General features: G+C 32.1%; 1 protein-coding gene across 1 annotated transcript; it reads left to right on the top strand.

Annotated features, from left to right (window-relative positions):
- Nucleotides 1–9,691: 9,691 nt before the first annotated feature.
- LOC112751131 (zinc finger protein CONSTANS-LIKE 6) lies at nt 9,692–13,149 on the top strand. Its single transcript, XM_025800184.2, has 2 exons — nt 9,692–12,225; nt 12,748–13,149. Exons 1-2 carry the CDS (start codon nt 11,290–11,292, stop codon nt 13,024–13,026), a joined length of 1,215 nt encoding a protein of 404 aa, XP_025655969.1. The 5' UTR covers nt 9,692–11,289; the 3' UTR covers nt 13,027–13,149.
- Nucleotides 13,150–25,801: the final 12,652 nt, after the last annotated feature.

The raw sequence follows: 25,801 nt of genomic DNA, 5'->3' as shown, positions 1-25,801 counted from the left end.
TGTTCTAGGACAAGAGAAGTTGTGTGATATTCCAAATTCCTCACAAAAAGATTCAAACAATTGGTTTTCAAATTCGGTTCCATGATCACTTCTTATTGATGTGATCTTTAAATCCTTTTCATTTTGAACTTTCTTACTAAAAATCTCAAAAGCTGAAAATGCTTCATTTTTTTGTGCAAGAAATAAAACCCAACCAAATCTAGAGTAGTCATCCACAATTACTAAACCATAATGTTTACCCCCTAAGTTTTGAGTTCTTGTTGGACCAAATAAATCAATATGTAGCAATTCAAGTGGTCTTTTGGTAGAGATGCTTCCTTTGATTTAAATGAGTTCTTAGTTTGTTTTCCCATTTGACAAGCCTCACAAGTGATATTCTTGTCAAATTTTATCAAAGGAAGACCTCTCACTAATCCTTTCTTGACAAGCTTGTTTATTTGAAACATGCTTGCATATCCCAATCTCTTGTGCCATAGCCACTTTTCAGATTCTTTAAAGTGAAAACAAGCTAAACATTTCATCAAGGGTAAGTCCATACATATTATCACAATGCTTAGCAATAAATAGTACTTTATTTGTCTTTTCATTCACAATACAGCATTCCAATCTTTTGACAGTCACTAAATAACCCAAATTACATAATTGACTTAGACTCAAAAGATTATGCCTCAGACCATTTACCAAAAAGACATCATCAATGAAAGTAGAATGATCATTACCTACTTTTCCAACTGCAACAATTTTACTTTTTCCATCATCTCCAAAGGTCACAAAATCTCCATCATACTTGTTGAGTTTGATGAAAAAAGTTGACCTTCCCGTCATGTGCCTTGAGCATCCACTGTCCATATACCACATATCTTTCTTGTTCTTGGATGCTAGGCAAATCTACATGAAATCTCAAGTAACCTTAGGTATCTAAATTAATTTGGATCCTTTAAAGTTAATCCACCTTAGTTGCCCAAATGCATTGAAATCACAAACAACATTGTAAATTTGGTTCCCTACTTTTCTTTTTTTCCATGAAACATTGTGAGTAAGAGTGACCAGTTTTCTTATAGTTAAAGCAATGATTTCTTGAGGCATGTTGCTGAAATGAATTTATATTTCAATGCTGGAAATGATTAAAGACTTGAGTATTTCTGGTTTTTGGAAGATGTGCATTTCTTTTGACAAAATGATTTTTGTTGTTATTGTTCCTTTTTGTAAAAGCATTCGAACCAGAATTTTTGAAAGTATTTGGGCTTTTTGAAGATGAGGTGCTATTGTAAAAAGATGGTTTTTTGAACGCAACCTCATGGGTTGAAGTATAGCCAGACCCGATTTGTTACATACAGGTTCGGTTCTTGAAGACAATGCATTTTCATTAGAAAACAAATTTCCAGATTTATCTTCATAGATGGGAACATGTCCCTATACATATTTGTTGAAGTTGGACTTTGTTTTCGATGAAGAGGCCAAAAACTTTGTAGAGGAACTATCAAAAACAGCATTATCTTTTGTCACATATCCTAAACTAGATTTTTCAAATAATGGTCTTTGACTTGCAAGTAATTTGTCCAAGTTGCTAGAACTTTGAGCAAATTTTGCTAAGTCACCATTCAATCTTTTAATCGTTTTATTTAATCTTTCATTTTCAGCAATAAGCTCTTGAGACGAATCCACAATGTGCTTTCCTTTTTATTTTTCAAGCTCAGATTTTAGAAATCTGTTTTCTTCAATAATATTCAAAGCACATTCGGATTCTTTCACCTTTTCTTTCAAAAATTCATTTTCAGGTTTCAACATCTCTTTTTCAGATTTACATTTATTGTATTTTTCCAGCAGTTTTGCAGAATTAAGTGCGAGATCATCAATTATAACATGTAAATCATCTATGGACAAGTCATAGTAATTTACCTCATCAAGTTGATGTTCACCAGCCATGTAACATATTTGAGCTTCACATTCGGAGTCTTCTTCTTCATCCGAATCGTTCTCAATATCCTCACAAGATGCCATGAGCACTCTCTTCCTTTCTTTCTTTCCTTTATCCTCCCTTTTGAGTTTCAGACAGTTGTACTTGAGATGCCCAGCCTCCTTGCAATGGTCGCAAATCACTTTACTCATGTCTTTCTTGTACTCCTTTGAGCTTGAACCCTTGTACTTGCCTTTGTTCCTCATTAGCCTTCTAAGTCTCCTAGTAAAAAATACAAGTTCATCATCTGAAAAACTGTCACTGGACTCACTTTCTTTTGATTCAACTCTTGACTTAAGGGCTATTCCCTTTTTATTTGAGTCTTGGTTTGTGTTTATGGTTTCATAGGTAAGGAGTTTCCCTTTCAACTCATTATAGGTTATGGGACTTAGGTTATTACTCTCGGCTAGGACAGTGGCCTTTGTTTCCCATTCCTTTGTGAGGCTTCTAAGGATTTTTCTCACTAGAGTTTGTTCCGAGTAGGTTGTACCCATAGCATCGAGGTTGTTGATTATGATTGAGAATCTCTCAAACATTTCATCAATACTTTCTCCATCCTTCATGTTAAACATCTCGTATTCTTTTCGCAGCATATCAATCCTCGTTTCTTTGACTTGCTTGGTGCCTTCGTGTGTAACCTGGAGTTTCTCACAGATTTCTTTGGCTGTCTTGCATCTTGACACCTTTCGATACTCCTCAAAGCTGATAGCACAGTGTAAAATGTTGATGGCTTTAGCGTTCAGCTCTACTTTCTTCTTGTCATCTTCATTCCATTCAGTTTCTTCTTTTGGAGTCACCACTCCATCAGCACTTATTTTTGTTGGAATTTTGGGGCCGCTTACAACAATCTTCCGTATGTTGTAATCAATGGATTGGATGAAGATCTGCATCCTCTCTTTCCAGTAGGCATAGTTTTTCCCGTTGAAGAAGGGAGGCCTGTTGTTTAACTGGCCTTCTGTTAGAGTGTAGGCAACTGTGGTTGTGCCCAAGTTGTTCGCCATTAGACCTTTACTCTAAGCGGTGAAGCTTGATTCTTAAGACATTGGCTCTAGATACCAATTGAAGGTTGTAGAAGGCTTAGAGAAGGGGGGTTGAATCTATGGCCTTCTTTTACTTTAATGAAATAACCCTTTAATTTCAAACTTTAAATCTGAATCTGTTTGAACTAAGCAGCGAAACATTTATGAGACAATTTGGTTTTATCTCATGAATTTCAGAAAATAGAACAAAGAAGGGAAGAGAGGAGCTGACACCATCATGTATCCTGGTTCAGTTGCCTTGTGCCATGCAACCTACATCCAGTCTCCACCACAATAATGGTGAAATTTCTACTATAGTTAAAGTATTACATACACCAATTCCAAAGGATTGACACAATCCTTTCCCTCTCAAGTTCTAACATAACTTGACTTGGTTATGATAACACCTAACTATTCACTCTTAGTGCTAACCTAACTAAGAAAGGGGTACCTCACCGGTACAAGACACAAGATAATAGAAACAACCTAAAGAAATCTAAAATCACTCTAGGCTTTTCACTCAAGCGTATCACTCAGCCTTTTATCACTCTTATGGCTTTTTCTTAAACTCTCTCTTTCAGCCTTTTACCTCTCAAGAAATTACAAAAAGATATACATTGAAAATAACATTATAATCTGTAAAACATAAAGGAGATTGATGCTTCAACAACCTCTGTTGCTATGAGTTGAACCGGGTTGAGCAAACACTAATCAAGTTTTTCATCTTGGCGGAATGCTTCTTTCTCTAGAAAGCACTATCCAAAACGTTGAACCTTCTCAGGAAGCTCTCTATGAAACTTAGATTCTGGTTCTCTCTCATTGTCTCAGAAAAATAAAATTTTTCTTATTTGTACCTCTTTCAAAATTGCTGTCTTGGTTGCTTCTGAGTCAACTCTTTAAGCTGTGTGCTTCCCAAGCTTGTCATTTCACTTTATTCAATTAACCCCAAATTAGGGATATTAGAGCTAGTCCTTTTTGCTTGACCAAAGACATCAGAGTAGTAAAGAAAAAGTTGTTCAGTGGTAAACCCGAATCTGAACCATTAATAATGTGTTTTAGCTCCAAAAAACTTTGTGAGCCATTGATTTACAGCAGCAGAGATCTATGACTTCTTTCTTTATTTAACCAAAAATGGTATCGCAGAAAATTGGAGAAGGAGTGAAGAAATTAACATGCATGCAAAGGGAAATAAATCACCTTTATCTTCTGACTTAGCTTAAATAGATTTGATTTGGGTGATTAGACCTTTGCTTTCTTTGATTAAGCTTTCTCTTTCTTTCTTTTTTGATGAAATGAGCAAAAAGAAGAACGAAACTTTCTCTCTCTTTTTCTCCGAAGTTCTGACCGAAGCAAACTTGTGAGGTGCATTGGAAGGCTTCAACTTGAATGGAGTCTTCATGGGCTTGGGTTTGATTTGTTTTATTTAGCCCAACTGTTTTCATTGCATTATTTTGTATGGGCTTCATTGGTTAGAAAGACCCACCAGCAATGATTTTGATTTCTTGCATTTGGGCTGCTGTTTATTTTAATTTTGGCCTGCATCACTTTATCAAACATAATTAAAAACTAATTGAATGATTAATCCAATAAAATAATGTTTGTCATCATCAATTATAATTAGTTAATTTCTTAACTCAGCACAAGCACACAGGGGTGTAGGTGGGACCAGGTGAAGGTGGATTTACTTTGCTTTGGATCCGATTTTAAATAATGATTGTGTTTATTTTTAAAATCTTTATTCAATTTTAAATCCGATAAAATCACACTATTTTTGGACCACACTTAAACCGAATTTAAACTGGATAAAGTCGGATCTTGATAAATTTTATACTAAAAATTTATGATGACACTTCTTTATAAAGAAAAAAAATTACTTAGTTGTCGAAAAATTGATATCTAATTATCTATACTTGAAATTGAATTTGCCCATAAATTTTAATTTTATGGTTCTTTAGTCTATTTTTTAATTCAACAAGTTTGATTAAAAATAAAATAACAACCTTATAATCAATATAATATAATAATAAAATTAATTTAAAAGACATATATACCTTTTTATAGTACATCACAATATCACCAAAGTTTAAATCCTCCATCTTTTGAATCTCTAAATTTTTTAAAACAATTACTCCACAACATTACAACATTCACATAATAATAATAATAATTTAGAATCTAATAACGATATTTTAAAGTCCCATAATAATAATCAGTCACTTACACACTAAACATTTAAATTTCACAGGACAATTAAAACAGAGCTAACAACCAACACAAGATTAATATAATAATAATAATTTATAGTGTGATACCAACTAATAACAATAAAATATTAACTATTAAGTAGTAAACAACTACAAAACTAAATTCATTTGATTCATAACTTACTCTTAAGGTTGTGAACTTGATCCTTGTTGTGTAGATACGTTAGTAACATCTGCAAAATATGTAAAAATTAATCTCTCAAGATTATTATATGAATTACATTAATTAATAAAGAAGAAATAATAAAGACATTATAAAGTGGAGGTACTATTAACAATCTTGTTATAAATTGCATTTTTGTTTATATGGATCTAACGGATCGGGTCGGGTAACCTAAATCTTGGTCCGAATCTAATTTAATAAATTAGCTGGGCCAATTATTGAAATTTCGGGTTTGACCGAATCACAATGAAATTGGACCAAATTAATCCTAAAATGATCGAACCCGAGCCAAATTTTTGCACCAGACCGAATCTTGAGCACTCCTACAAGCACATATGTATAGGTGGGAGATTCAACTACTAAACCAAGTTTTCTTGTGCTTAATAAGGGTCAGAAACTCGCATATAATTATTTTGATAATTAAAAACTATTAGATGATTTGATATATTTTAAATTATTATTTATTTCAGTTATTAATTTTATAAAAAAATAATTGTATGCCAATTTTTACGATCAAACTAAAGAGGGATAACATTATTATTTGTTCAAATAATTATTAAAATTCTTAAATTATATTTATGTTTATTTTTTTGTGAAACGTAAATAGAAAGGGATAGATTGATTAAGTAAAAGTCATGTTTACTTTTTTAAACCTATACTTCAAACTTAATTGTGAAGGTTTACGTTATATAAATTGCAAAGTGTTACTTTTGTAGGTTTTCGTAATATAGTACTATGTAACAACTCTACTAAGATACCTCAATATTTTAATTTTAGCTAAATGATTATATGAGTTAATGTATAAAGTAGAATACAAATTTTGTTGTGTATTATGTGAGCGTGCGTCTCCCGTTTTGCTCAGAGCCACTATTAATTTACATGAGTCCATGAGAGGATAACATAGAATCTATTGAAAGGTGAGTTGTGGAATTGAGCTGAAAGAGGCTATGTTTTGCGAAAAACACAAACTCAGGTAGCAGCAACCTTTTTTGGAATCATCTATAGTCTATTCTGTGGCCATCAATTCAATTTGTGGTTTTGATAATTAGAAAATCTATAGGACCGAAAAAAATCGAAGAAAAATTTGTGATAAACCGTTGTTGAACTCATCTATACATCTACAACGGGTTACTACACATTCAAGTATTTTTTCCTCCTCCTCCTCCTCCTCTTCACTCTCGTTTACGTACAGAGCGTTTTTTTCTTCTTTTTCGCCTTCTTTTTCGCGTTTTTCCTCCTTCTTTTTTTGCGTTTCTTCTTCTTCGTGTGTTTTCTCCTTAATTATCGTCATTCTTTTATTGTTGTTGCTGCTATATTTTTTTTTCTTTTCTTCCTTCTCTCCCTAGTGAGTAGAAGGTGAGGAGGAAGAATTTTAAATTGTACAGAATGGAAATGAACCGAAATTATATTTAAAATAAACCAAAAATTAAATTCAAAATGTAAACTCGTTTCAAAACAAGTACAAACAAAATTAAATCATGAATAAAAACACATCCAAATCCATTAAGTGATTTTGCAGCATTATGTATTTCTTCTTCTTTATTTGATTAGTGAACAAGAAAAGAAAAGAAGAATATGATGAGAAGTTTTGAGGAATTTTTTCTTCTTGTTTCTTCTTTTTTGTTTGATTTTTCTTCTTCTTCTTCTTCTTTCGTTATCGTATTCACCAACAACACTAACATTTTGAATTGAATTTGAATTTATATAATGGACAATGTTCGGTTTATTTAGTATTATACAGTGATTTCGCTTTGATAATATTTTCGGTTCATTCTAGACGCAGGTGTTTCTAAATTCAAATTTATATAATGGATAAATATTCGGTTTATTTAGTATTATACAATGGTTTCGCTTTAATAATATTTTCGGTTTATTTGCAATCCAGGTGTATTGTCGATGAATAATTTATCCCAATGGTTGGAATGGCTTTTAAGACAACTTGAATGGAATGCAATGAAATCTAATACAATTGAATAAAGTGATAATAAATAATTTCATTCTTTTTTATTAAAAAAAGACTCAATCATTAACAAAAATACATCAAAATTACTTAAAGAAATAAAAAATTTAGTCAATACTTATCAGCAGCATTAAATGAACCTCAATTAACACACAAATAAATTGAAATAAATTAAAAAATGAACCAAAAATACTTAATGATGACAGTAAAAAAATCAGAACTAATAAAAATGTTCGCAAAATGTTAATATTATTGGTGATGATGATAAAAAAGAAGAAAAAGAAAAAGAAGAAGAAGAAGAAAAGACGAAAAGAAAAAAAAGAAAAAAACAAAAAAAAATAAGTTTATAACAACTTGATTAGACTTAATTATGTATTTTTTTTTTAATCTAGAGCTTTATTCCATCCAGTCATCCACCATAGATAAATATTTATTACTTTTCATATCTATGTTTATATATTACTATTGCTATGATTATTGAATAAGTAACGTTAGATAATTAATTTTTTCGGTCAATGTCAATAAATTTTTTTTAATTATTTTATTTATCTTAAATTTTATATTTTAAATCATAAATATTTAACCCTAAATTCTAAATTAAATTTGGTCCGATTTGGTCGATTCAACTGCGCCATACATATTTAATATTACGTTAGTTATTAAATTCACTTTGATTAAGATGGTGAATCGCATCTATACAAACTTTTAAAAGTAATTCGAAAATAACTATAATAGAAAATCAAATCCAGGAAGATTATAAATGTTTCTTATACACACTGATATAATTAGAATTCTAACACTAGAGGCCAAAATTAACAACAAAGTATAATTATTATTTTTTTCTTTTTTGCAAAAACTACAGTTTTTAACTTTAACTAGTTGTCAAACTCTTCGGTTAACTCATAATCTTTTGAATTTATGATTTTAGGTAGTAGATTCAAATTGACTTGACCTCAAATTTATTTTAAGATAAACTCGCGCAAATTTACTCCAGAGTTTGTAAATTTGATTTTTACCCATTTTGAACCAAAACAGCATCATTTGGACTAAAAAAGAAAAAAGAAAACTCGTGGTCTGTTTAGCTTCATTGCTCCTAGCCTCCATCTCTTTCTTGCTTCTCGGCCTTCTGCTTCCGTACTTCCTAAATCATTAACGTAATGAAAGAAATTTCAAATAGCGAAAGTAATTATTATAAAAAAAAATTAAACAGATAATGAAACATTAAAAACAACCAATTTGTATTAACCAAGTAGTTCATTTATTGAAAAAGTATAGGTAAACAAAGAAAATACTAAACAATGTGAACAAAAGATATATCAGATGTTCAATTCACTAAGTGTGTGAATGATTATCTTAATATTAAGATTTAGGTGGATAATTTGGGTATAGTATGTTTTTACTTTATTGAACTAATTTTAGAACCCATTGTTCACAAAAATTATTGTCTACTTAACAAAGTCCTTATTAATTAGTCTGTTTAAATAAATGTCAAAAAATTAAATTATTTTTTATATATATAATAATTTATTAGTCAACAATAAATTTTTAAAAAAAATTTTAATTCACAATTAATTAATCTTTAATCTGCCTGAAAAATACCATTAAAAAACTAAAAAAATGTAACATTAAAAAAATAATAAGTAGACAAAACAAGGTGAATTTCTGAACATACGAAACATTACCAAATTTCACAAGCTCAAAATGATAAAAACCATAGTCATGGTTTAATTTATAAGATGGATACTTCAATGAAAATTTGATAATTATCTTTTTATATAAAAAATATTTTTTTACTTTTAAATAGTGAATAGTACAGTTTAATTTTAATATGTTATAAATATATTATATTTTTATTTAAAATGTAGTTAAACAAATAAATCATACTTTTAATATAAATATCTTTATAAAAAATATTTTTAACATCTTCGTTAGAGTATATACCTTTAATTATTATTCACCGAAGTTGATCGATTATAAAATAGTAAAATTTATCGTCATCTTTTCAATAGTCTCAGATTAAATTTGAATTTAATGTTGGGAAAAAATGTTTAAAATAACAATTATAACTTTTTTTTTATTGAATTAATCAAATATTTATCAAACTATATTATTAAATGAACTATTTAATAGTTATATAAAAAATTCTGAGCTGTGAGCCAAAATTAAATTATTAGTCAACCAGAATCATACATTATTCAAGCACTGGCCTGCATCTTATGGTAGGAAATGCAATATGACAAAAGAGAAGCTGAGAGAAAGAGTAGAATTGAATGCAACCACATGAGAATAAGTGAAAGAAACCTCAGGGGAGGACCGCAATGAAATTTCACCTTCTTCTTTAAATAAAGCTCTACCAAGAATTATTGAATCACATTGACAACAAAACAAAAGAGTCTTTCTCACACTATTAGTCACTGTATATATGTGGGATCCATTTGAAATCCCATAACAAAGGAGTTAACCAATGAGAATTCAGATATTAAGATTAACATCAAATCTTAGCCAATCAGCACCTTCATGGAAAAAATTAGTAGGTCCCAAAACTCCACCTAACAATAAGAAATTCAATAAAAAAAAAATCAAAATATGAAAAAAGTACTAAAGTTTAAAAAAGAAACTGAAACAAATCTAAAAATTTTTATGAAAAAAAACTATTAGAACAAAAAAATCAAAACACATTTTTTATTTTTTATTTTTTAACTTTAGGTGAAGGCCCGTTTAAGATGAAAAATTACCAAACACAAAAAAGATAACTAACGTTCAAAGAACTTAAACGCACTTTTTTTTTGCACTAACGCTATAAGGGGTGTATATGGGCCGGGCTACACCGGGTTTGACTTAACTCAAATTCGACCCGAAATATAGAGCGGGCCTAATTTTTAGACCATAACCCGATCCTAGATCCGATAAAACCTACGCATCTTCGGACCGGGTGAAAACCGGGTAAAAATCGGATAAAAATAGGGTATTTAACATGTAAAAATCACCTAATCTCCAATCATTATTTCACAATTTACATAGTAAAATTCACTTAAAAAATATAACAAGAACCAACTCTTCTCTAAAATTAAAGCATGACCATAATAAATACTAATATTGTCTAATAACACCAAATATTTAAATCAATACAAATAACACAATATTATTCATTAGTCTAAAGTCTTATGCATTTTAAACATAAAACATTAACTTATAATCTTATAATGACTAATAACACAAAATATTAAGGTTTACAATATTTAAATTCCACATAAGAATAGCCATCATCCATCACTAATAACACAAAATATTAATTATGTATGAGACCGGGCCACCGGGTCGAGTTCGGGTGACGCGAGCTATGACCTGAACCCGACCCAAAATAATGATTAGGTCTATTTTTGAGACCCTTACCCAACCCTAAACCTGATAAAATCACACTAAATTAGCTTCTAAAGTGTTTGGAGTCGGGTCGAGTCTTCGGGTCGGGCCGGACCATGTACACCCCTAAACGCTATTGTGCAACAAATGACCCATCAGGAAATTACATAGCCAACCCTTAGCTTGCATATAAAAAGAACAACAATATATATAGTCACTACGCACAAGAAAATACTAACCCCACTACATGTAGTACACATTCAAAACTTTAATTGAATCATTTGGGCATCCTTTTCACTTTTCCCTAAAATTAATTTCTTTTTTTTTTAATGTACTCAAAGAAACTTAATTCTCCCAAGAAGTAGTATACTAGTATGCCTAAGAATGCTACTTCCCTATTGAATGTTTTTTTATTCATTGTTGTAATAAGCTTCATTAGTGTGGTGGTGAGCTCTTTCTTTTAAAAGAAAAACTTGCTCATTAGAATAGTGTGTGAAGTAATAATGAAGTTTGATTCGGGAAGAATTAGTACTTGACTTATCAAGTTGGAGGATACAGTGAAAAAAATGAAAGGTTCAAGTAGTGGTGCATTGGGAGCAAAAACAGCAAGAGCGTGTGATAGCTGCCTAAGAGTAAGAGCAAGGTGGTTCTGTGCGGCAGATGATGCTTTCCTCTGCCATGGCTGCGATAACTTGGTTCACTCGGCCAACCAGTTAGCCAGCCGCCATGAAAGGGTTAGGCTCCAAACTTCATCTTCCTCCGCCAAGATAATAACAACTGCATGGCATAGTGGCTTCACGCGCAAGGCAAGAACCCCGCGTCATCACAACAAGAGCACTTTCTTGATGCAGCAGCAACAAGATGCTGAGAAAGAAGAAGAAGCGGTTTTCAATAACTACCACGGTTCCGTGTTTCTAGATCCTGTTGTGCCAGATCTTGGAAGCGAAGATATTTATGAGAGTGAGGAGCAGATTCTGTGCCGCGTGCCGGTGTTTCACCCGTTTGATGATGATTCTGTGCTTTGTAGTGTGCACAATAATGAAGTAGTGGAGGATGAAATGATGAAGAAGAAAAAGAAGAAGATGAAGAAGATGAACAATGATGATGGTGAAGAAGGAGAAGGTGAAGTACCGTGCACGTTTGGATTGGAGAATTTCTCTGATCTTGCTGATGTAGAAAACTTGCTCCATATTGAGGATGATTCAACCATGATTAAGGTTAAGGATGAATTACAACAAGTTACTAATGATGATGATGATTGTAATCTGGAGTCCATTCTTGATTGGAATATTGACACATCAGATCAATCAATGATGATGGCAGTAGTAGAACATGATCAAGAAGAGGAGGAAAATATTAATAAAGTGGAAATAATAAAGAAAGAGAAGTTTTTGAGGCTAAATTATGAAGAGGTTATTTCTGCTTGGGCAAGTCAAGGATCTCCATGGACTACAGGAAATCCACCTAAGTTCAACTTTGATGATTGTTGGCCCCATTACATGGTAATTCATTTCTTTTCCCTCCTCATTCCATATCTTTAATCTTCTTCAACTCGCTAATTAATAACTTATGTATATAGTTGCATTAGTAATTAGTAGTTATTAGGTATATAATAATTTAAATTTTTGAAATAAATAAATTTATAATTAGATATCATATATGCTGGTTATTTTCATGTGAAAATAATACCGTGACATGTCAGATAATTTTACATGTTTAATCGAATATGTTTTTTGGTGACTATTTAATCGAATATGTTTAATTGAATTATCTAATACTTTAGAATATCATTTTTATGTGAAAATGTTTTTACGGGAATAAACAACATCGTATACTTATTTACAATAATAATTTACGCTAATTTTTTACTGGCTCGAATTTTTGGAATAAATGATTTTTTGTGGTCATCAAATTACATATTTTGATATTTAGAAATAACTCTATACACGATGACTAAGGTTTTGTTGAATTCATGAAGAAGCATGATCAATAGTATATGATTGTTGATTTTGTGAAATTTTCAGGGTTCAAGTGGTGGCGTGGATAATAATGTTGAATGGTGTCATGGGGAGGAAGTAAGAAACATGAGATGGCATCAAATAGGGGGAGTTGATGATGGGGGGAGAGAAGCAAGAGTATCAAGGTACCGAGAAAAGAGAAGAACGCGTTTGTTTGCAAAGAAGATAAGGTATGAAGTGAGGAAGCTCAATGCTGAGAAGAGACCAAGAATGAAGGGTCGTTTTGTGAAGAGGACATCTTCATCATCATCATCCTTTGTTGAAGGAGCCATTACTACTACTTAAACATAATAATTAAGGAGGAGTGTTAGAGAGCCACTAAATTTTATGATTTGTAGTTATCATTATTAGAATTTTAAATGATGTGAGATTTCATCCAATAATAAAAAATTACTCATTATTCTTTTACTAGTTAAGTATTTATCAAATTTAAAAAAAAGTGCTGGTCCCTAAACTTTCTCATAATTAAGATATTAACAAATATTTTAAATTATTTAACGATTTTTATTAACTATTATTTTTATATAAACACATATTCATCTGAGTAGTCGTACTCTAATTTGAATTTGGTTATTCTAGGGTCGGGCTAAATTATTTCTCTTGCTTGGGAGATTTTTTTTTTCTTTTTAATTTCTCATGCAGGTCGAGTCACCAAAAATTTCTCATGCAGGTCTAGTACTAATGGTAGCCATTATGATTTATGAATAGTTTGAGGACTTTAATTTGTTAATCACGTTAAATTTAGGGGCAGAAGAAGTGTTTTATATGTTTCTTTATATATATATATATATATATATATATATATATACTAAACGTTGGATAAACTGCGAATTCATTTTCTATTTTAAGGTGGAAAATATATGTTAATAATTAATATAGATTATGTTTGGTTGGAAGGAAAGAAATAGAAAGAAAAAAAATAAAAAGGAAAGAAAAGAAAAGAAAGAAATTGAGTGAATTTTTATTTTTTTTTAGATGTGTTTGAATGAAAGAAAAATAAGAAAAACAAATGTTATAAAAAAATAATTTTATTTTTTTATTTTTTTTTTTAATTTCTCTTTTCAACCAAACAATAAAAAATAATTATTTTCTTTTTCATTTCTTTTCCTTCTTTTCTTTTTTTTCTATTTTTTCTTCAAACAAATATAATCATAGTGTATGAAATCGGTCACAGAGCTGAAAAGGCAGGAATTTAATATAAAAATATACAATAATATTTAAATTAAAATCAAACACACAAATATAATATTTTAAAAACGATTCAATTAGAGATTTAGAATATAATTTTTGAAATGCATAGATATTAAATATTTGAAAAAAATTAAGTTGTAAATTTTTTTGACAGAACAAACATTTTCATTTATAAATATATATAACCAAACAACACTTATAGATAGTATAAAAAATAATAGTTCTAAATTTAAAAAAGAAGATAAACAACCTTATATTAAACTACAAATTAACAGGAGACATCTTATTAATAAGTGAAATCGAAAATAAAATAAAATCTATTTTATTGCTAAATCTATATAGATGTGTTGTAATTCTGTAGAATAATTCTTTATAGTTTTTTCGAATAGATTTGTATATTTTTTAAATTTAAAAATATTTTTATGAATAAATTTTTTTTTTCAAAGCGTCTTTCTCTCCCATATCTAGAGAAGTCTGCTCCAACATACTATAAACTACTATAAAAAATAAAAAACACCACAAAAAAAAAGATACACACCATAAAAGGATCGGATTATTAAAAACTGAAATCCAATTATAAAACTAGGCCACAGACATTAAGAGAGGAAAAAAAAAGAAAAAAAATAAAAGAAAAAGAAGAAACCAAGAAAGGATAGGAAGAAGAGAAAGATTAGAGAAAAGAGAAAGAGGAAAAAATAAAAAGAAGAAAGACAAAAAAAAGTGAGAAAGAAAGTGAAAATATATTAGGAGAGGTGACAGCAATGACCTTCAAAGGAATGCCTTTTATTTGTTTTTTAGAGAAGAGGAGGAGAGGGATAGGAGTAAAAGCAGATGAGATTAGATTGGATATAGCCAAAATTTTAATCCGATTTGCATTAAAATTATCGGAGCATATTTAATATCTGCAGTTTTTAAGTTTGGACACTATCTAATTTGTATATTTGCGGATTGGATATCGGAAATATTCACAAAATATAAAAATATTTTTAAAAATTTATTTTTATTAAAAAAATATCAATACAATCTTTTTTTCTACTCTTTTAAATATGTCTACTCTTAAAATAATATTAGACATATTTTTTTAATAATAAAATTAAAATAATACAATATATTATAACAATCATTAGTTGAAATAAAACATAAAAAGAATATTTACTTATTTACTTATATATTTTTGTAGATCTGCAAATATGCATATCGAATATATAAATACCTACATAAAATTTGCAATCCAATACTATTAGTATGCGGAGCGGATCCAATAACCTTGCAGATTGAATCTATATCTGCAATTTTCGGATCGAATTCAAATAAATATCACGGATATGCGAATTGAAATCGATCCATGAACACCTAAAGAGGAGGAGGGGACGGAGCTAGTCATACCTAGCAATATTTTCTAATTTAATTAAGTTGTAGTTTTTTTTCCAAAGATAATAGATTATATTTCATTAATTATTAAAAAATGAAATACAAAGATGTCCAAAAGCAGGACAGCATAATAAAAGGTGGGGATTTCCCAAAAACACTACACTGAAGGTATTCATCTAATGGTGCGTGGTCGAAAAACGAAGAAAAATTTTAAAGAAGAAAGAATGATAAATCCAATTGAATGCAACTAAGAGCTTGCCTCATGGAGATGACGACCTAAACTGGGAGTTCTTTGGATTTCACGGAGCAACTTGACAGAGCTTGCTAGAATGGCAGACGGCATAGAAGTAGAACCTTCAAAAATCAACTGGTTACGAGCTTTCCAGCAGTTCCAGCAAATGATGGCAAGCAATTGAGGATTACGGTCAACATTCTTCAACGGGTTAAGTATCTCTGTTGATGTAGTCCACCATGTCCAAAAGTCGTTAGAAATCTGAGGGGGAAGACAGTCACGAAGATAACTCTGAGACCATACGTCTTTAATTCTAGAGCAATCGATCAAACAATGAGTGACTGTTTCCGTTGCTTCATGACAGCAGGGGCATATTGGTGATATAGATGGGATGCGGTGATGAATCTGAGCAAGCACCGGAAGTCGGCCATGGAGAGCTTTCCAGATAAATAGCTTAATTTTGTGAGGCAAGTTCAACTTCCATAGATCAATCCACGGCTTTTTCTGCTGCATATAATTAGGGCAAAGCTCCAGAGGCGGATGGTAAAATAAATAGCCAATTTTGTAACCTGAATCTGTATCATATTGCTTGGATTTGTTCAATTCCCATTGCAATTTGTCCCTACTCTGCTGAATTTTAATTGACAAAATCCTGTCTGCAACGTCTTGGGAAAATAATTCTTGAATGAGATTCTGATTCCAATTCCTATCTTCAGTAATTAGATCTTTAACTCTTGGAACCAACTCAGAAATAGCCTGTCTATTTGGCATGTCAGAAATCATTAAAGGATACGGAGGAGGCAGCCAAGGATCCTCAATGGTTCGGATATTCTCACCAGTATCCACAGCCCAATTAAGACCTTTTTCAACAATCTTTCGGCCTTCCAGTATGCTCCTCCATCCCCAAGAAGGTAAGACTCCAATTTCTGCCGTTATAGCATTACCATTGCTAAAGTATTTACCTCTTAGGATTTTGGATAATAAGGAAGTAGGCTGTGTTACAAGTCGCTAAAACTGTTTGCCTAAAAGCGCCAGATTTTGGATTCTGAGATCTTTAAATCCAAGGCCTCCTTCTTTTCGTGGGCGAGTCATAGTGTCCCAGTTAATCCAAGCCATCCGCCTTTCAGAACCTTTTTGTCCCTACCAGAACTGAGAAAGTAGAGAGTGAATTTTCGAAATTAAACCATCAGGCAACTTGAAGCAAGACAATGTATAAATAGGAATAGCTTCTCCCACTGCGTTAAGCAATACGTGTCTACCACCTGACGAAAGAAGATTGCGCTTCCGCCCTTGGATTCTTTTCCGAACCTTTTCTTTGATCATACTAAAAGAATCCTTTTTCGATTTAGAGACTGTAGAAGGCAAACCAAGGTATTTATCCTGAGCCCCAATATGATTAATATTCATAGAGTTAGCCAGTAGTGTACGAGTAGTGGAGGGAGTGTTGTGGCTAAAGAATACAGCAGATTTATTAAGATTTACCCTCTGGCCACTGACGCTTTCATAAGAATTCAATAAATGCAAGATATTTGAACATGCTTCAGGATTAGCCTTACAGAATAAGATGGAATCATCAGCAAATAGGAGGTGGTTGACCTTGGGACATCACCTATATGTATCTGAAGACCCTGAATTAGTCTGTTTTGTTCTGTCTTGTGTAGCAAAAATGAGAGACCTTCTGCACAGAAAAGAAAAAGATAGGGGGATAGAGGATCTCCTTGTCGAATACCTCTATTTGGTTTGAAGAAACCATAAGGTTGTCCTTCCACAATAACAGAATAAGAAACAGTTGTCACTAATTCTCGAATCCACATGATCCACCGGGAGTCAAAACCAAACTTCTCTAATATAAACCAAAGAAAGTGTCATTCCACCCTATCATATGCCTTACTCATATCTAATTTTAGCGCCATTTCATTTTCGAGACCCCTTTTTTTGTTCTTCAAGTAATGCATACACTCGTGAGCAATTAGGATATTATCAGAGATTAATCTGCCTTTAATAAAAGCACTCTGCGTAGGCTAATTAGTCTATTCATCATACCCTGAAGCCTATGTACAAATACTTTGGAGATAATCTTGTAAAAGACTGAGGATAGGCTTATTGGTCTTACCTGAGTCATATCTTTAGCATCAGAAATCTTGAGAATAAGACAGATCTGAGTGTGGTTAAAACCTTTCAAGATTCTGCCCCCAGAAAAGAAGCTCTTAACTGCTCAAAACACATCACCACTAAGTATGTTCCAGAAGCTTTGAAAAAATTTTGCTGTCATACCATCATCTCCTGGAGCACTTTGAGGATGAATGCTAAATGTTGCGCGTTTCACTTCCTCCATAGTCACTGGTCTTTGAAGCCTACGGTTCATGTGAGCTGTAACCTTAGGTTCAAAATCAATAAACAGAGGTTCAGGGTTCTCATGACAAGTGGAGGAAAAGATGTCTTTGAAATAAGATTCAGCCACAGAAGCAATACCAGCATTTGAAGTAGCCACTTCACCATCACTGCCAGTTAGTTGCCAAATTCTATTCCTTCGGGTTCGATTTCTAAATTTCTGATGGAAGAAAGCTGTATTCTGATTACCAGATTTGAGCCATTTGACTCTAGACTTATCTTTCCAATAAGATTCCTCATTTTGCAATGCTTTTTCAAGTTTGTCCTCTATTTCTGAAATGATGTCGCCTCCATGAATTCCTGCTAAACGAAGTTCCTCTAATTCCGACTGTAGTAAATCAATCTCCACCTTCGAATTAGATCTGTGTTCTTGCTGCCATCTGACAATCTTATGCCAACAACGCTTTATTTTTTGAGCTAGGATATACATGGCTAAACCATCAATCTGTTCATGCCAAACCTCTCTAACAATCTGCCTTATTTCATCATTGGAACACCATCTTTTTTGGAATTTGAATCGGCGTTTAGATATCTCAGTTCTCGAATTAGAGTCTAAGAGAAGAGGGGCGTGATCCGAGCCTGATTCTGACAGTCTAAGAACCATTGCATTGGGATAGAGTTGCTGCCAATCAACTCCTACCAGGAATCGGTCCAGTATTTCCTGTATCAACTCATCACCCCTCCGTCTATTTGACCAAGTGAATGGTCTTCCGACCATATCAATATCAATCAGGGAATTATCATCAATAAAACTATTAAAGGTTTCAATAGAAGAAGGAGATTTAGCACCCCACCTTCTTTCTCCAATTGATTAGAAATGGCATTAAAATCTCCCATTAACACAACCTTACCATCGAACTGTTGGGTGACTGAAGTTAATTCAGCAAATTGAGCCATTCTATGTTGATCATTTGAACTGAGATAAACACCTAGAACACCATAGGGATCATTAGAACCAGCTGTCAGAACTGATGCCGCAATGAAAAATCTACCATGCTGTAAAATCTGAACAGTGCAACCATCCCTCCATGCCATTGCCAAACCCCCTGATAATCCATCCGGATCCACAATAAACCATTCCTTGAAACCACAAGATCTTAGTTTTCCTTCAACTTGTCGAGATTGATTTTTTGTTTCATAGATAAAACCAACCTCGGGGGAGTAGGATTTGCAAATCCCTTTAAGATTGTGGATTGTCAGGGGTCTCCCCAAACCCCGACAATTCCACGAGAGCAGTTTCATATCTCTTTGGGTGCCACTTGAAGGCTGACACCCTCCACCGTCATAGCAATTATATGAGGGTTCTGAATCTCTGATTTGTTGCTCATGGTGTAGAGAAAATCAGCATTGGTATTCAATGATTCCAAAGAGAAATAAGATATGTAGAATGAGTGATTTAGAAAATGGAATAAATTAAAAGAGGAATGAATTGGGAGAGAAAACGAAAATTAGGGAGTTAAGTGGAAAAGAAATTAAGAAAAGAAAGTAGAAGAAGATGGAAAAGAGTTTGACGAAGAAAAGACAAAGAAAAATGTAACCATGGAGGTGGCGCAGTGAAACCCTAGCAGAGCGTCGGACGCTAGATGAGAAGTACGTACTCCCACGCAAGATACTACTATAAAAAAAAGATTAATTAAGTTGTAGTTAAAATACTAATAAATATCAAAAGTTATAATACACATGTTTTGTTAATAAAATATTTTAAGAAATTAAAAAAGAAAAAAAATAACTTAACATTAATGCTAGAAAGACAATAACTAAAATTATCTTTAGTTTTGCTATTTCTAAAACTAGATATACTATGACATATAAATGACTTTATTTTGTGCGTTAATTTATGCTCATTAGAATATTGGGTGATTAAACTTGATATATGTATTAGATTTTTTTCGCTAAAATACATTAACATATTAATAAGAACAATATTATTTTTTATGAGGATATATATATATATAAAAGTAAAAAAAATGTATGAAATAACAATATATAATGCTTGATAATTGATATATATCATGTGTTTATTCTCAAGGCATCATAGTTACATTATCTGATGGAATTTAGGTTATGATTTCTATATGCACAGGAATATAATAAAAAGGGGAAAACTTAGAAAAAAATCTGGTGTATGTATAAATGCATCACAATTTTGAACTAATAATTCAAGAATCTCAATTTTAATTTCTAAGAATTGTCTGGGAACTGAATTGCATGGGATCGGAGGGTGAAACAATGAAGGCATGCATATAATATCAAGGATGCTAGGGAGAATTTAAAGATAAAATTAAAACTTAGAGTTTAGGTATTATTGTAGTTAGAGCCATTCTGAAAAAAAGAAAATTATGCACCATATAATTCACATGCATAGTTACATACACATATAGCTTATTTTAGGGTTTATTTAATAATCCAGTTTACTAAAAAGAAAGGTTATTCATGGTCTGGGTTAAGATATATTAAGCTTTACGTGAAATCACGGTGGAGAAGAATTTCCAACAACGATCAAGAGTTTCTTACTTTTTAATTGGTAATTCCAGAATTAACACACTATAAGAAATAGTAAATATTAGGAGAATGCTACTTGTACAACAAAATTCAGCCTTTATTTAACTTTTAAATTTAATATTTTATTATTTTAATTTTTTAATTAATCATATTTCCTATTTTTAAGGAACCACTTTTATAACCATTTGCAATACATTAATTTTTTACAAACTAAACCATAAAATTCGTAACAATTTTTCGTGTACTAATTTTTAAAAAATCAGTGAAATTTTCAAAATCAATGAAACTCACTTCAATTATTTTTTTTATTTAAAACATTCAAAACTCATGTCAAAAACACATCTAAAATTAAATAAACAACAAAATACATTTAAAATTATGTATTAACACATTTAAATTATTCTCATTGTAGTTCTAAATTACATATTGAACACAGAAAAATTAAATTCAAATACACATCTAAAATGATAAGAATGCACTCTAAATATTTTATCAACACATCCAAAACTCATGTAAAAAAAACTTATATATGTACATAAGAACATAATGAATAACATAAACACATCCAAAATTAAGTATTGACATATCTAAATTAGGTTAACATTACAACTCCCAAATCAAACATATGAGTGCAAAAAAAAAAAATTATAATCACAAATACATTTAACAAAAAACACAGAACACTTCCAATATTATACATAAATTAAAAAAAATAGAACTTTTTATTAAGCGAAATTCAACCAATTTTTTTTTTAGAATTTTGCAAGCAGAAATACCAGAGACAGAAAGAGTGCGACGTGGGGAAGAGACAAGGGGAGGCGCGTGAGAAGGGGGCGGTTGTGCGTGGCGCGAGGGAGGAGACTAGGGACGGAGAGGAGCCCATCGATGGAGGAGGCGGGGGTGTACGCAGGGGAAGTGCGCGTCGCGGGGAGGAAGCGTCGCCGAAGGAGGAGATCGTTGTAGAGGAGTGCCCAACGCGGGAGAAGATGAAAACGGCCACAAATGAGGAGGGAGAGGCGATGCAGCTCTGGATCTTTACGGAGCGAAGATTTTACTAGTGATTTAAGATGGTTTAAGATTTATTTTAAAATTTTAAATTCAAAATTTTGAATTCTAACTAATTTGATTTTTGGATGTGTATTTAAATTATAATATATTAATAATTAAATATATTAAATTTAAAATAGAAATTTAAATTTAAAATTAAAATTAAAATTTTAAATTTTAATTTTATTTAATTTTTATTTTAAATATGTATTTAATTTTAAAAAAATATTAAATCTATTTAAAATTTTTAGATGTGTTTATTTTATTTTTTTAAATTATTATAATAAAAGACTGAATATTGTACGACTTGTACAACTTTTAAAACATACCTAATTAAATTGTAAAGATTATATTGCTAACACAATTGAAGAGCGCAACAAACTTATGTTAGGTAAACTTTATGTTGTTTTGATTGGTGGGTCCTCTCAATTTTGTCGTTTATGTTTCGGTTCAAATTTCCCTATATATAGGGGAACCACCCTATTTCCCTATATGAAATTATGAATGGTTCAAAGCTAGAAATAATTAAATTATCGGTGATGCTAAGTATCTGAATAATTTTAGTAATGATGTTTAACTAAATTTGTCTGATAATTTATTGACATAATAAAATTAATTAAAGAAATAAGAAAATACGTATAAAACAAAAATTTTGGTTAAATTTAAAAAAAAAAATATTATTTATCTAATATTTATCTTAAACTATATTTAGAGATGCAAAATTTTTCTATATGAAAAATATGATAAAACAAATATTACTTATATTTGGCATCATAAAACCACGGAAATTTTTCATATGAACCAAAAGGATAAATCGCTAATACTGACATATTACAATATAATAATAGGACCTCTGTTATAATCCCACCCATCCAAATGAGTAGGCTCATTGTAATACTAATTTTCACTTGCAACCTAATTAATCCCAATAATTCGAACAAAAAAAGTTTAATATTGATATATTGATAATATGTGTAAAATATTTTACATAGTTGTATAATTCCATTTATTCTTTTAGACGACTATTCTTGCTGTTAATATAAAAAATAATTATTTTTATCGATGCGACATTACGTAAATAAATGTACGGATAAATTAAAACTTTATATTTGCGTTGCATCAAAATTAAATTTTATATATTATTTAAAATTCTGAAATTAACAACTTTGGTACGTAGTATAGATGTATATGTGGCTACGAGCAACACCACGTTTGATGTGTTGATGGGTCCTATACATTATGTTACTTGTATTTTAGTGTCGTCGTTTAAAATGTAATTTTAGCTTTGATAATTTGTTACCTTTGCTTTCTGATGACATAAACTTCTCCATTCTCCATGTGTGGTGTATACTGAAACTTTGAAAGCATGTTATATCTTTTTTCTTTTTCTTTTCTTTTTCCTGCTTCTACATCACATACCAATGTCGGGGCTAGTATTTATATCGCCATGATTTTATTTTTGGGGCATTATATTGATGAAAGTGTAAAACATTTGAGTCGAGAAAATGTATAATTAGGGTGCCAATTAATATTACGTTACCATCTATGCGTGCCATTAGCTTATTAATGTCAAGGTTCACAAAATCTGAAAATCGAACTAATTAATCATTAAATCGACACTAAAAAAAACGATGAATACCGATGAATCTCTCGTTAGATTTAGTGTCACACATTAGCATCGATTTTATCAACAGATTTATTGATGATTTAGGTGTCAAATTCGTTAGGTCAAATCATTACCAACGAATTTTCGTTTCTAACGGTAAATTTGCTAGTAATAATTGAATAAAAAACGAAAAAAATAGGCGCAAAATGTAGCGTAAAATTTATCGACGGATTTTGCTGCTGGTAAACCCAATTAGTAGAATGCTACGTTTTGGTGACTCGCAATGCGTTACCGTCGAATTTATCCGCTAGTAAATCCGACGGTAACGAGCCTTAAAATTTGAAGCGCGAACCATCTCCCCCTTTATTTCGAATTTTCCTCTCTCTCTAACCTCTCTTCTCCCACACTCTCTCTAACCCTCTCCTCTCCTTGCCGCCGGCAACGCCTCTGCAACATCCTCTCCCCCTCATCGAAACCAGCCCCTTCTTTTATTCTCTCTCCTTCGCAACCCAATGTCAGCCGCAACTTCTTCTCCCCCTCTCTGTTCGTCTCGCCATCCAGCACGATATTATGATTCGTCGAAATTCGGTCAAAAATTAGTTTTTCACAAAATCTTCAAAACCTCTATTTTCACAAAACATAACTTATTAATCATATTCACACAGCCATATCCAGCACTAACACATACTATTTCACAACCACACAGCCCCACACTCTCCCACATCTAATCACATCTCATTTTGAATAGGTTCATTCACAACATTTTGCATTCATACTTATTACAATCATCAATACTCAATGTTATTGCATATATCACCATCAATACATAAACATTCTCAACCCAGCACAAATATTCATACCTCAATATTACATACTCTCACACCTAAATTCCTCAATTAATCAACAAGATCATCAACAATCCATCATCTACGCATATTCATCATTATTAACTTGTCCATCATCATTCAATCATCAATTAGCATTTTAGTTCCATCATAAAAAATAATCACCAACAAATACTCAATCCATATCCACAATTATCATAAAAAATACTAAGCATTTACAAACTCTATCATTCCAACCTATCCTATGGTCATATAGCTTAAGTTTTCACAAGACATTATATATTAAATACGAGAAACCAAAACCATACCCTTTGCTGGTCTCCACGTATAACTCAAAGACACCACTGAAGGGCACACAAAACTCAACCCCAAGGATCCAAAATCTCCAAAGCAATGCCACCCAAGGTTTCACCAAGTCTTAATATTCACAATCAAGCTCCAATTTACATATATTTACTACCTAATCCACATTACTACATTCAAATATAACAACTTAATACCCAAATACATATAAGCAAGAGATTGACCAGGGTTGATGATTCTTACCTTGTATGTGCCCCAATTACACAAAAGCCCACTAACTCCACAAGTCAATTTGATCCTAAAACATCAAATTAACCAAAAATCTCAACACTCAAACCATACAAATTTTGAATTGAGAAGGTGGAAATAGAAACTAAAAATGTAGTTTCCTTACCTTATAACGTATTGGGCTTTGTAGAGCTCGTCACTGCGGACACGTGGCCGCAAACAATGCAGCGATCGGAGCTTTGGATCAAAAGTTATTGAGATTTGAAACAAGAGCAAGGGTTTGGAGTTGTGTTCTCCCCCCCCCCTTCCTTGTTTCCAGCGTCAAATGGTGAAGTGGGAAGGAAGATGAGCTGATGCTCATTTAAGTGAGTGAATTGGTTGGGCCCAGTTCGATCGGTTCGGCCCGTTCGGCCCAATCTTAGGCCAAATTCTTTAAAATTAGTGTCAAAATTCTTGTTTTAATTAGTTCTATCTTATTAAACTATAAAATTCACGTTTCTAATTTTTTATTAAAAATTAATTTATTGATTAATTATTTGCTAATTTTGTGGGATTTACACTTCTCAGACATCGCCCTCTACCTCGACTATCTCGTCAACCCCTGTGACGTCACAGGCGGGTCCATCGGACCAGTAGTTCATCATGGTCCTGAACTCCAACTACGTGCCTCCTTCTGCTACGCCCCCTCCAACTCCAACGATAGAGACTGCGATGGATGATTCCTCTAATGCGTCCCAGCCAAATGCCCTTCCACCATCGCCCGTCACATGGGTGAGGATTTGGCCTGATGGCATGCAAGCGTGAGTACTATTTTTATGTCTTTTATCCACAATCTATTTTGAATTTGTTAAGTTTTATGTGTTTTTATGTATTTGCTAATCTTAAGTTTTTTATTGATAGGTTTGTACCAAACAATAGTGCATGTACACAGAAGATCTCCAATGTGATTAAGTCCATGTACGACATCCCATGACCGAGCTACACAAAGATCCCTGTTGAGACCAGAGAGTGATGGTTTTAGAAGTGTGTGGTAAGAATCCAATGTTGTTGAATTAACTGTCTTTTAACTGTATTTTAACCCAATGCCTATGCCTCTGCCACCAGCCCTACCGATCCCGAGGAAGTTGTTGATTTGAGGAAGAAGGTGCAGGAGCTCACACAGGAGCTTCACCAACAAGCTCAATAGTTTGAGGAGAGGTACGAGTTTCTTGCATGCGTGGGAGACACTGTTGCCATTAGGCAGGAGCTGACGGAGAAGCTGGAACGGCTAGAGCGTTTGCGAGACCAGATGGCGGAGTACAACGAGCATATGCGCGATGGAGGTAGCGACGCTGTCGGTACCAG

This window comes from Arachis hypogaea, chromosome 15 (assembly GCF_003086295.3).
Source record: "Arachis hypogaea cultivar Tifrunner chromosome 15, arahy.Tifrunner.gnm2.J5K5, whole genome shotgun sequence".
NCBI classification, from domain to species: Eukaryota; Viridiplantae; Streptophyta; class Magnoliopsida; order Fabales; family Fabaceae; genus Arachis; species Arachis hypogaea.
Note: the sequence above shows the minus strand (reverse complement) of the source record. Positions and strands in the feature narration are given on the sequence as shown.